At 39.0% G+C, this 13,311-nt stretch overlaps 1 protein-coding gene across 1 annotated transcript; it reads right to left on the bottom strand.

The window, feature by feature from the left end:
• Positions 1-388: 388 nt before the first annotated feature.
• Positions 389-12,941, bottom strand: LOC138945614 (F-box/SPRY domain-containing protein 1-like). The gene is made up of 3 exons (XM_070317071.1): positions 12,364-12,941; positions 7,770-7,845; positions 389-5,634 (listed from the first exon to the last, which is right to left on the bottom strand). The coding sequence occupies exons 1-3, from the start codon at positions 12,934-12,936 to the stop codon at positions 5,525-5,527; spliced, it is 759 nt and encodes a 252-aa protein (XP_070173172.1). The 5' UTR covers positions 12,937-12,941; the 3' UTR covers positions 389-5,524.
• Between the last annotated feature and the right edge of the window lie 370 nt (positions 12,942-13,311).

Here is a 13,311-nt window from a genome sequence, read left to right as displayed (position 1 = left end):
CAGTAAGGTCATATATTGTACTACGTTGCAAGCCCCTGGAGCAATTTTTTGATTAGTGCTTTTGTGAACAAGAAACAATTAACAAGTGGCTCTATCCCATCCCCCCCTTTCCCCGTCGCGATATAACCTTGAACGGTTGAAAACAACGTTAAACACCAACTAAAGAAAGTTTGGTAATGTGTAGGTGTTTTTTTTAAATATAGTTTTTCATTTCTACTCTTGAACAGACATGTGATCTTTTGACTAAAAAAGTAAAATTATTGGATGGTTGCAACCTTGTGGCAGAGGCATTTTAAATTGCTTCAAATTAATATTTTACACAAAATGTAATGTGTTTTTTATAGTATGGCAGGCCACACACACACACAAATAATGACAGAGACTTGAATCAGACTGGTACCCTCACTCATTCAACTTTATTCATTTACAAAAGAACTATTCAACCACTTGACAGATTCATTCAACACCCGTTCCATAACGAGAGTGGCACATATAGATGTCTGGGTAACATGACGTTCAAATTTACACAAATACTCATTCACTCACAAAACGCATTCTAATCAAACACGGAGGCAACAAACTGACCACAAAAATGAATTCTTCCAAACACGCTGTGTTGCTTTGAGAATGAGATACTTTGGGATATACTGACAAGACACACAGCATTGCAACATGTTCAACTAGAGTACTAAAGCCATGGCACGTGTAGTCTCTCCCATATAGTGCCCCACTCACACTGCAATCAACTAGAGTACTAAAGCCATGGCACATGTAGTCTCTCCCATATAGTGCCCCACTCACACTGCAACTAATTCTCATACACACACTCTTTTCAGATACTGTTATGTCCACTTCATTTTCACTATCTGTGCAAAAATTCTTCTTTCTTATCTTGAGCTCCAACAGTACTGATAGGGTCAGATTTGTACATTTCACCCAAACAAATGCAGTCCCCAAATGAAAGGACTCTAAAGCTTTCATCCCCCCCCCCCCCCCCCAACACACACATACATGCGCGCATACACACACACACGACATCAAACAAAAATTCAACTCTGTCATTGTGCTAACATCAGTCTTGCCATACGTCAAGAATGCCAAGAAATAACTGTTACAAATCTGTAGACATTCACTGAATCCCATGAGATTTGAAATCAAACGCATGCTTCCGATGACTTAGACTTTGAATAGTCTCCACATTTTTACAAGTCTATCAAGTTTGGGTCAAAAGTGCAAATCTGACCTGTTCAGCCATTCTAACACTTACACAACAAACAAACAGTTTAGAGTGAATGACAAGCAACACATAACATGACTCTTTCTGTACCTAACAGTGATGCATTAGTTGCACAAAATAATTAAGTCGACGCTAAAAACACTACCATTAAAATACTTTTTGCCTCAGCAAGTAAACGTGATAAATGCACTCAGCTGATCAAGGAAATTACAGCAAAAAAAAATAGTCTGCCCTGATTTGCCATGGCAAGAATGAAAAAGAATGTCTGTGAAACATCTAATTAAGAAATTGGACTCTACCGGTCACAAATCCTGACTAGTATTTTAGTAAAATGTTCTTCAAATGCATACATTTTTGTGTACATAATGTGGAAAACCGCTCAGATTGTATGGCAAGGTCCAAAACGTACAAATGTGACCACCGTAGAGGCTGCAGATAAGTTTTCACAGCTGAATATAACACAATTTTTAGACTTGTGCACAAGGTTCCCAAAACGTCTTTTTCTCTAAAAGCAGTACATAACAGCCAAGAATAGGCATTTAAAATGTTCTCAACATTATAAGCTGCCTAATGGCTAATCTACCCACTACATGTAAATGTTTGACCATGCAAATATCTCTGCAGTAGGAATTGTTCTCTTGTCACAACAGTGGAACCTCCCAATTAAGACCACCTCCCTTTTAAGACCCTGATTTCTCAGATTTTATCTTCGTAACCTCTGTAAACTTATCTCCATTTTACAACTCCTTTCTTTTTAAGACCTGATTTTCTGATTTGTGGAGGTCTTAAAAGGGGGTTCCACTGTAATCATTAGACTGGTCTGCTGCAACATTCATGCACACCAAAAACGAGTTTCATGAATTTTTATCGTTTTTCATCCGATCGATGGGAAAATTGAGCGCTGCCTATCAGTGGAAAACTAGCAACAGCAAGAGTCGCTCTTGCATGTGTTGAAATGGCAAAATTCACAGAAATAGAGAGAGACACGTTCTCATGGGATGATGGTACATGTACAGTGAAACCCCCTTTTTAAGACCCCCAATTTAAGACTCCCTCCCTTTTAAGACCCTGGTTTCTCAGATATTTTGTTTCTAACCTCTGTATATGTACCCCCATTTTAACACTTTGTCAGTGGCCTTCGAAGACCTCGTATCTTCAAAATCATAGTTCTGAGATAATGAGTGTTTTAAAAATCAAATTCCTCTCCACCAGATCAAAACGTGTAGATACGAGGTTTTCACTTTTTTGTTTTGAATTTAAGGAACAATTACGAGGATTTTCAACAGACTCGCAGGGATTCAAACAGACAATACGAGGTTTTCCCGCTAATGTCGCTAATGTCTCAACACCCAACGGCAATACAAGGTTTTTAAAATCAGGGGAAAAAGACCTTTGCAAAATAGATAGAGTTACAAGCTTTTCACAGATGATAGGAAAAAAATCAAGGGACGGAACCATGCAAAAATCCGAAAATCGGGAAAATGTAAGTTACGAGGTCTTCGAAGGCCACTGACGACTTGCTCCTTAAGACCTGATTTTGTCAGATTTGTTGAGCCTTAAAGGGAATATATCTACCAAGAAAACTGTCTCAAATCGCCCGAAGAGCTATACAGTACAGGTTGGGGGTTGTAATTATGTGACCACACACCAGGAATACCTTAAATTAAACGTTTGAGTGCTGAGTTACTCAAATTGAAAACGGCTGTGTTTTGAGTGGGCACCCCAAACTGTAATTCTCATTGTGACGTTCTTTGAGCGAGTTATAGATTTCGTCCTGACCTTTCAACCCCGAGTATTTCATGCACTATTCCTAGAGATACAGATCTGAAAGTTAGCCGATAGCTACAGAGTTCATTTTGGGAGTTGAATAGACAATATACACGAGGAAGGTCTTAAAAATAGTGTTTGAGCGTTCTATTTTTCAAATCTGAATATTGTGTTTGGTAGTCATTGCAGACCTTCATATTCTCCAACCGACATTACGTTTGTTTCTGTTGTGAGAAGCGTTTAAGCGCTGTATGGCACGGAATTTGTGTGCGTAAGCTAGACAGTAGATTTGACTTCCTCAATCCAACGGTCTTGATCTGCTTTGACGAATGGGTATCTATGAAAACTAAATACACAATAATGATGATCTGACAGGAGAGCTGGGCGATGCAAACCGCTCGCTGATTAAAATTCATTTAATTATTTGGCATAGTTTTGAAGCAGTTTTGAGCAAATCATTGCAGGTGTTTCTTAATTACAGTACTGTAGCGAATGTCCCTTGAACTTTTTAATGTCCAAATCGTCGGAAAATTGTCCAAAATGGTGCCTTCGATACTATATCTTTAAGGTCTTAAAAGGGTGGGTTCTACTGTACTATAGAACATGATTGATGTTTCTGATAGACCAAGAAAGTAAATGTAATGTACATTCCATGAATGTGTACATTGAAACCTCTCACAAGAGAACACTTTCCATCCAAGACACCTCCATGAAAGGACACTTCTGGTTGGCTATCTACGGTGTCTGTTCCATGAAAAGTATTACATGCCGTGCCTCTGTAGAGAAAGGAGCTTTATAATTACACCTCACAGAAACAGACTGACACCTTGATAGATTTAACCATAGATCTCTAACCAACGAACACACAGACACACACACAGACTATGAGGGAAAACAAAGTAGACATTTCTTTCAACAAAGTTCATGAACAAAAAGAAACCACAACACTGAGAAATTAAATCATATCATAACAAGCACAGTGAATGATGAATCACACTTAATGAGTTGCTGTACAATCAACAAAATATCTTCAACTGAAGAATTGCACCAGTGTGTAATGCGAACTTGCTTCTCTCCGAAAACTGTCTTTTTTCAGTTTTACACATTTACATACATGTATACGAGACAGGAGATAAACAAAGTATTTACGCATTTTGTACTGTGTAGAAGTCTTCACAGTTCTGTTTTCAAAATAATTCCTTTCTAGTCGTCTTTTCTTTTGTTCTCTATTATTTTAAATATGTAGTGTTGAATACAGAAAATTAAAGTAAAAGAGTATGTGGAGATTTTACATGCAGAGCATTTTATGTTAATGTGTTTCTGAGTGTGCAATTTGCTTTTGTGTGTGTACGCTTGCTTACATACTCATTTTGAAATGTTCCATGCCAAGTCATGAGAAAAAGCAGTGTTTCTTTCTCGACTGTTGAAAATTATAAATAAATCGTCACTACACTGCTTAAAGAAGAAACAAATTGTTACAAATAAATGTTACACTTCAGCTGTTTAAATTAATGTATAGTGACCTAAATCTTCTCTAAAGTGATCTCTAGAATGTGTTGTAACACAAACACAGAAAATCAACATTCAGAAGAATGAGCTGAAATGAATCAAAATTTGAAAAAAGAATTCTTTGCCACAAGGACAATCCTAGTGCATATATTTGTTAAAGATGTGATACAAGCAACCACAGTAACAGAAGGAATTACAACACAAAGAAATTTCAAGCATAACAAATGCTACTTCATTCATTATATTCTTATCCACGTTTCACAGCACACAGACTGCTGCTTGCACTTACCCACTTAAACTTCACACATCACATTAAAAAGTTGTACAAAACGCCCTGCCTGATGCGTGCATCAAGAATTAAAATACATCTAATATAGATCAAGTCAAATCCGGGAGACTGCAGAATAATAACTGCACAGTAATTCTCAAGTCATGCACCTTTTGTGTGCACATTCCATCCTCTTCCAGACACTGATATACCTGTCAATGCACAGAAAGCGAGTCTGCACCTCTCCGATCCCAAATATCCATGAAGTCATGTGTTTTCCAATTATTCACGGAGCCTTGTAGACGTACACACACAAAGCATTTGCTTTCTTACACGTATCACTTTGAAGAAAAAACACATGCATGCATGCGCTGCTTCCCACAGATCCATTTCACAACTTCACGCCAGTATTTATAACATGCTCACGTGTAGGCACTCCACTTCACACATGGACACGCATGACCTACGACTTATCACATGTATGCACAGCAACGCGCAGAGCATGCACATCACATGCTGGGCCCATTTACTCATCAAACAACACACACTGAATCTCTATTGTTTTGTTTTGCTGTCCTGCTTCCATGTTCATTTCTCCTTGAAAGTAAGCCACGCTGTCTTCAAGAATTCATCCACAGTGGTTCTCAAGAACCAATGATGAGCAGCGTTTCCATGGCAACTGGAGAAGAAGACAGGCAAGTGTACCTGATTGGTCCATCATCTGACAGAAGGCAGGCGATTGGTCAGCCATCCAGTGGAGGACCAAGGTACACCATGGAGATCTCTGTATTGCCGTAAACGGCAGAGACGGCAGGGTAAAGCTGGGTATCCGGCAAACCTCGAAACGCCACCCCTGTCGTTGTCAAAATGCAAAATATGAGAAGAAATTACCAGGCTGAACTTACGTGCATGTCAGGTCACATGAATAGGGTCTTCTTATTAACGTGTTCTGCATTTGATTGGAAGTATCCCTTTTAAGACCCTAAATCAGTCAATGATGTCCCCTCCCCCAACCCCCTCTAAAAACGCTGCTTTCTCAATTTTCTGTTGACAAACTGAGACTGAGAGACTGAGAGACTGGGAGACTGAGAGACTGAGAGACTGGGAGACTGAGAGACTGAGATATGCTCCTCTCTTTTGATACTCCCTCCTTGTTTGTTTTTTCTTTCATCAATTCCGATTTAAATAAAATAATCAATTTCAAAATATATTTAAGGTAAATAAAAACTAAATTTGCAATTTAAAACAAAATTATCAGTCAACAAGTTGCGTAAGGCGAAAATACAACATTTAGTCAAGCTGTCGAACTCACAGAATAAAACTGAACGCACTGCAATTTTTCAGCAAGACCGTATACTCGTAGCATCGTAAGTCCACCGCTCGTGGCAAAGGCAGTGAAATTGACAAGAGCGGGGTAGTAGTTGCGCTGAGGATAGCACGCTTTTCTGTACCTCTCTTCGTTTTAACTTTCTGAGCGTGTTTTTAATCCAAACATATCATATCTATATGTTTTTGGAATCAGGAACCAACAAGGAATAAGATGAAAGTGTTTTTAAGTTGATTTCGATCATAATTTTTATATTTTTAAATTTCAGAGTTTGTTTTTAATCCAAATATAACATATTTATATGTTTTTGGAATCAGGAAATGATGAAGAATAAGATGAACGTAAATTTGGATCGTTTTATAATTTTTTATTTTTTCTTACAATTTTCAGATTTTTAATGACCAAAGTCATTAATTAATTTTTAAGCCACCAAGCTGAAATGCAATACCGAAGTCCGGCCTTCGTCGAAGATTGCTTGGCCAAAATTTCAATCAATTTGATTGAAAAATGAAGGTGTGACAGTGCCGCCTCAACTTTTACAAAAAGCCGGATATGACGTCATCAGACATTTATCGAAAAAACGTCCGGGGATATCATTCCCAGGAACTCTCATGTAAAATTTCATAAAGATCGGTCCAGTAGTTTAGTCTGAATCACTCTACACACACACATGCACAGACAGACAGACAGACACACACACACACACATACACCACGACCCTCGTCTCGATTCCCCCTTTATGTTAAAACATTTAGTCAAAACTTAATAAATAAATGTAATAAAAAAGAAGAACTTTTAGCTTTAGAGTTTAAAAAAAACAAGAAGGGCAAAGCCCATACGACTCACATGCTTTACACATTTTTCCTACCAAAATACATGTGACCTTGACCCAAGGTCAAGGTCATCCAAGGTCATGCAACACAAAGCTGTTAATTCAAGACATAGGAAGCACAATGGTGCTTATTGGCTCTTTCTACCATGAGATATGGTCACTTTTAGTGGTTCACTACCTTATTTTGGTCACATTTCATAAGGGTCAAAGTGACCTTGACCTTGATCATATGTGACCAAATGTGTCTCATGATGAAAGCATAACATGTGCCCCACATAATTTTTAAGTTTGAAACAGTTATCTTCCATAGTTCAGGGTCAAGGTCACTTCAAAATATGTATACAATCCAACTTTGAAGAGCTCCTGTGACCTTGACCTTGAAGCAAGGCAAACCAAACTGGTATCAAAAGATGGGGCTTACTTTGCCCTATATATCATATATAGGTGAGGTATTGAATCTCAAAAACTTCAGAGAAAATGTGAAAAATGTGAAAAATAGCTGTTTTTTAGGCAACATTTATGGCCCCTGCGACCTTGACCTTGAAGCAAGGTCAAGATGCTATGTATGTTTTTTGGGGCCTTGTCATCATACACCATCTTGCCAAATTTGGTACTGATAGACTGAATAGTGTCCAAGAAATATCCAACGTTAAAGTTTTCCGGACGGACGGACGGACGTCCGGACGGACGGACGGACGTCCGGACGGACGGACGGACGGACGACTCGGGTGAGTACATAGACTCACTTTTGCTTCGCATGTGAGTCAAAAAGCATCAGCAACAAAGTGGTTCTGGTACAATCAAATTCAAAGTAGTGAACCTGACTTACCTAAGAACTCATAGTTTTTCTCGAATGCTAAAGTGTTGTCTTCACAGTCCAGTATCACTCGTATTCTTTCACCAACCTGCAAAACGAAAAACATAGTTTTAAGGATACCTTCCTTCACATTTATTTGATCAAGTATTAACCACCTGATACTGGTGAGTGCAAAAGCCTAGTGTTTAAGATGTCCACCTTCCATGTGGAAGGTCCGGGGTTCTTATCCCAGCTGTGTCTGATGAGTTTTGGGTGGAGATTTTTTCCACTAAGCTAGTTAATAATGGCCCAATCTCAAAATTTTAACTCGCCAGCTGGGCAAGTAACTTCAAGTAAGTCACTAGCCCGCCAGCAATTTCGCTGGCCCGGAACTTACCACACAACAAATTATGAGTGTCAGTTTTCTTTACACAATTAAAATAGCGGTGATACAACAGGAACCTCGTTTTTGTTTCTCTAGAACATGGCACAGATTTTGCAGAGGACAGAATTCCTGCATCTGAAGCGTTTATATGGCTTTAAAACTTGAAAGTCAACCAACAGTTTTGCATTTGACCAGAATTTTCACTGGCCAGCCGGGCGAGCTGCCAGGCGGATTCTACTAGCCCGGCCCCTGGCAATCGGGCGGACGATTTGGCCATCTCTGTACACACTAGCACAAGACAACGTACACACAGAAAATATCCTGTAAACCATGTCAGACTTTGGTGGGTTACGAAACACAAAAATACCCTGCAAACATCCCCTTAACAAGAAGGGCAAACGCTCGATCGAGTCACTTTCGCAGTTCTGAATATTATATGAGGCATCAGATGGACAGGAAGAAATTGCTATTCACAACACAATGAGTCACGTTCACATAAAATTTGAGCCCGGTCACTTTTATAGTTTCCGAGAAAAGCCCAACGTTAAGTTGTGTGTTGCCGAACAGAAAAGGCTAGTTATCTCCCTTGTTTTTCTGATAACGTTCGTAAAAGGCTACAGATGTAAATACTTTGATGTAAAGAATAATCCTACAAAGTTTCAATCACATCCGATGAACTTTGTCAAAGATATAAAATGTCTAATTTTTCCTTTGACGCTGACCTGTGACCTTGAAAAAGGTCAAAGGTCAACGAAACCATCGTTAAAGTGTAGAGGTCATTGGAGGTCACGACTAAACAAAATATGAGCCCGATCGCTTTGATAGTTTCCGAGAAAAGTCCAACGTTAAGGTGGTGTCTACGGCCGGCCGGCCGGACGGCCGGCCGGCCGGACAGACTACCACTGACCGATTACATAGACTCACTTTTGCTTCGCATGTGAGTCAAAAATGGAGTATTGCTGTTTACATGGCAGGGGAAAACGGGCATACATGTAAAACTCCACTTCTGCAAAAACATGAGTGTACTGTATGTGGGAGTTGCAGCCCATGAATGCAAAAGAAAGTAAAACAGAAACTACCATAGATCTGTCCAGTCTTTTACATTGAATGCTCACATCCTTCCGCTTGGATATGTACTATGTATACATTGTGTACCAAATATCAAGTCTCGTTGCTTTCTGTGCGTGAACTGAACTTTTTGCCTCATAATTAACATAAATTTAGGTGTCGGTTAAGAAATCAATTCAGCAAAGAAATTAGCTAGGCTGTACATTTTTGTTGAGTATGCAAGAAAAAGGATGCTCTTACCATGTAAATTGCAAAAGCCTTGATAGATCTCATGTGATCTACAAGGCACACACAAAAAATAGTCTGTTTACGGTATCCCGACCGACCCTATTTTTTCGCGCGACACTAGACCTTTTTTTGGCATTTGTTGATTTGGGAAAGCGAAAAAAAAAAAGTCTTTGTTTTTTGGCAAAATAACTTAAAAATGTTTTGTTTTTTTTTAAATTAAAAAAAATAAAAAATAATAATAATCCCGACATACCGACCCTAATTTTTTTGCCTATGTTACCGTAAACAGACTATTTTTGTGGGGGTCCCAAGATGATTTCCACAGAAAGAAAGGTATAGATCTACCAAGAGACTTCTTACTCTAAAAAGTCAAGCTCAAAAGCTAAGATAGATTAATGAGGCCCCCCCAAAAAATAGGTGTGGTTACGGTAACATAGCCAAACAAGAGGCGAAGCCATCAAGGCTCACGTAAGAAATCAACAAACAGTAACACACACACACACACACACACACACACACACAGAGAAAGAGCATAGGTGAAACTGTGCAAGAAAGCGAGACACTAGATCTAGATCTGTCTGCATGTAGCCTACTTACAGGGACACGACTGCCAACTAGTCTCGGCCCGCTCAAAATAATAATGACCGAGACTTTCAGTACTTCCTTCGCGTGACGTCTAACCCTCTTACGTCATAATGTGACGTCAATGTAATGTGACGTCTTCAAATGTAAGAGTTTCTACCACAGACATACACACGCACGCACACACGCACGCACGCACAGACAGACAAAGTTACGATCGCATAGGCTACACTTACGTGAGCCAAAAAAATAGGGTAGGTAAGTAGGCAATCACTTTTTTTTTTTAAACTTTTTTTTCTAATGTGTACAAATTAAACCTACTTGACAGGGAAATAAGTGTGCGACTCGGGCGCTTTCGCTTTCATTGCGTTTTTTGCACTCGTTTTTGTTTTTTTTTGGTTTTTTTGTTTGACAAATGTAATAAAAAGTTATAGGATCGGCCCCTAAAAATAGGGTAGGTCGGGTTACGGTAACCACACCTATTTTTTTTTTTAGGCCTGATTAAAAACCACCACATAACAGGCCTGAGAGTGCGAGTATTTTACTTGCCATGGCGAATAGAAACATGTAACTGGTGAGTAGAAATGTTCATCTACTCGCCAAATGCGAGTAAAGTTTCTGAAACAAACTGTTGGTTAGGCTAGTAAAGTTTGCTCTCTGGCTAGTAAATTTTCAGATTCACTAGCCAAAGGCGAGTACACCATTTGTTGGACTTTCAGGGCTGCATAAAGTAAATCTACAATGTACATGTATGTATACATCTAAGCTTTAATTATAATTTATACACGTATGTATGCTTAGGAGTTCCTTCCACTAAAAGACATACAATACATATATGTACCAGAAATAAATAGCCTCCCTGTTTTTTGTGCATAAGGCCAAAAAGAAAAATATGTCTGTTTCCGGTAACATCGCCGAAAAAAATAGGGTCGGTCGGTGTTTTTTTAAATTTTGTTAAATTTTTTGTTTTATAAAAACCTTTTTCTTACGTTTAGTTAACGTCTTTTTACGTGTTCAGGGTTTTTTTCCCGGCGTCATTGGCCGCCATGTTTTTTTCGCGTGACGACGGAAACGGGAGGTAAGCTTAAGACAGTCTCTTCGATTGTGAAGTCTCATCGACCGATTACCTCCCGTTTTTTGTTGTTTTTGTTTGTTGTTTTTTTGGTACGAAAAGCGAAAAAAAACTTTAGGGTCGGCGCTTAAAAATAGGGTTGGTCGGGTTACCGGAAACAGACATATTTTTCTTTTTGGCCTAATGGGAATTAATTGAGCAGATTGACATAAATACACTTACCGTGTTACTTTTTTTTTCAAAACAATCCTGCACTACATATAGCCTTAGAGGTCAAACTGTTGATTTTCAGTGCATTATTTATGTTGTGCCTAATTCACAGAATTGCAAAATTTGCTGAATCGGCAAGAAATTTTTGCGGATTTCACATAATACTCAATAATAAAACTACAGTGGTACCCCCCTTTTAAGACCCCCCAATTCAAGACTCCCTCCTTTTTAAGACCTTGTTTTCTCAGACTTTCTGTTCATAGCCCTTGTAAAATCACCCCCATTTTAAGACTCCCTCCTTTTTAAGGCCGTATAATCTCAGATTTGTGGATGTCTTAAAAGGGGGGTTCCACTGTAATAGGCAATAGTTGCCCATTTTGCAAAATCGGCAGCCAATTTTGGGTTTTAAAATTTCTCAAATGCCTTGGGTATCACCATACGTAGACAGCTAGATGCTAGAGTGGATTAATATTGCAGTACTAATACTAATAAATTATAAGTTATGGCAAAAACTAAAAGTGTTGTTTTTCCTGCATTTCTAGAGTTATGCTCAAAGAAACCAACACAGACCATACAATTACAAACCATAATAGGTAGCCAAAGCAATGTAAATGTAATGTTTTGGTGACACAAAAATGTATGAAATGGGAAAAATGTTGGTCATTCCGCAAATTCGGCAATTCCATGAATAATTGAATTGGGCACAACATAATAATTATATATATGTGCTCAAAGGAAGTATCCAGTCTTATTAAATTACGTAAATTTCTTTTCAAATAGATCCTTCATCATTCATCGGTTTAGCGACCACAATCGTCTTATCGATGATTATTCTGCCGCTTTTTTGTGCCTGCTGGATATTTTAGTGGTTCTGTAATCCACTGAAATCCATGGTGGTGCACATAATCACTTTCATGAGAATAAATCCATGCACTCTTTCAAACAAAAGGCACGCACAAAAACAATTGACACAATGGGCCAAATTAAACAAATATATATAATATACTTGGACACAGCCCCTCAGTGTTACCAGATCACTGATGGAACATAACTGCATTGCTCAATCAATGTCTGAAAAGTACCTGGTACTTTGGTGCGTTGTTCAACATGGGAAAGTTGCCTTGACTGTCTCCATTGTGAATTAAATGATTGTCTACTAGGTTCCAGCCCCAGCTCTCCGAATCGTTTCCTATGAGCGGGGAGTAACCTTGACTCTGAACTGATGCATGTTTGGTTGCTAGTCCGATCATTGCTACTGTCCCGAGAGGACCCTCCCACCACACCTCCCAACAATGTCGTCCTGTCCGAAAGCCGATCTTCCCTCGCGCACCATCTGTACTCTGTGCTATTGGATTACGATGAACTGTGAAACCACTTGGTTTGACAAAAACGTTTTTTGAACAGTCGTTGGGGTTCCAAGCGTGGTAGAATGCGCGTAACTTGGCCTTGTAAGTTGGTACATTGCTCAGAATGTCAGATTTCAACGCTTCCTCTGCCAGTTTCCGCACACAGTGTAATCTCCATACATCGTTGTTTTCGTCGTTCAGATATTTGTACCAGTTCTTGCAAACAAGTGAACAATTTCGAAGATCAGAGATGTCCAAGTACGAGAAAATTACTTCCAACGCATGATGTGGAAGCTTCGCAGCCGCCATGATAGTTGTTGAAGCTGTACGAGATTTGGCGAGAAATCGCGATAATCCTACTTCCTGGAATATGTTTGCGAACAAACTCCCGTAAGACGCCCTCCTATGCGCTTTAAATTAAAAAATAGTGCAATTTCATGGTAAACTGACGCTTATACAAACGTGCAATGCATCTATTATATTCATATACAATTATACAGCCTTTGCAATCTCTTTCTTTGTAACCTGTAAAGTCATTCATATTGTCGTCTGCTACACTAATTTGCATTCATACATTCCAGAGGAGACACCGCTGAGCTATGGGCGAAACCGACAATCTTGTGAATGAGCAGAAGAGGTCATTACCCTTTGACCGACTCACGTGTAAACTGATGGCTTAAACTT

The sequence above is a fragment of the Littorina saxatilis genome, linkage group LG13 (assembly GCF_037325665.1).
Source record: "Littorina saxatilis isolate snail1 linkage group LG13, US_GU_Lsax_2.0, whole genome shotgun sequence".
NCBI classification, from domain to species: domain Eukaryota; kingdom Metazoa; phylum Mollusca; class Gastropoda; order Littorinimorpha; family Littorinidae; genus Littorina; species Littorina saxatilis.
Note: the sequence above shows the minus strand (reverse complement) of the source record. Positions and strands in the feature narration are given on the sequence as shown.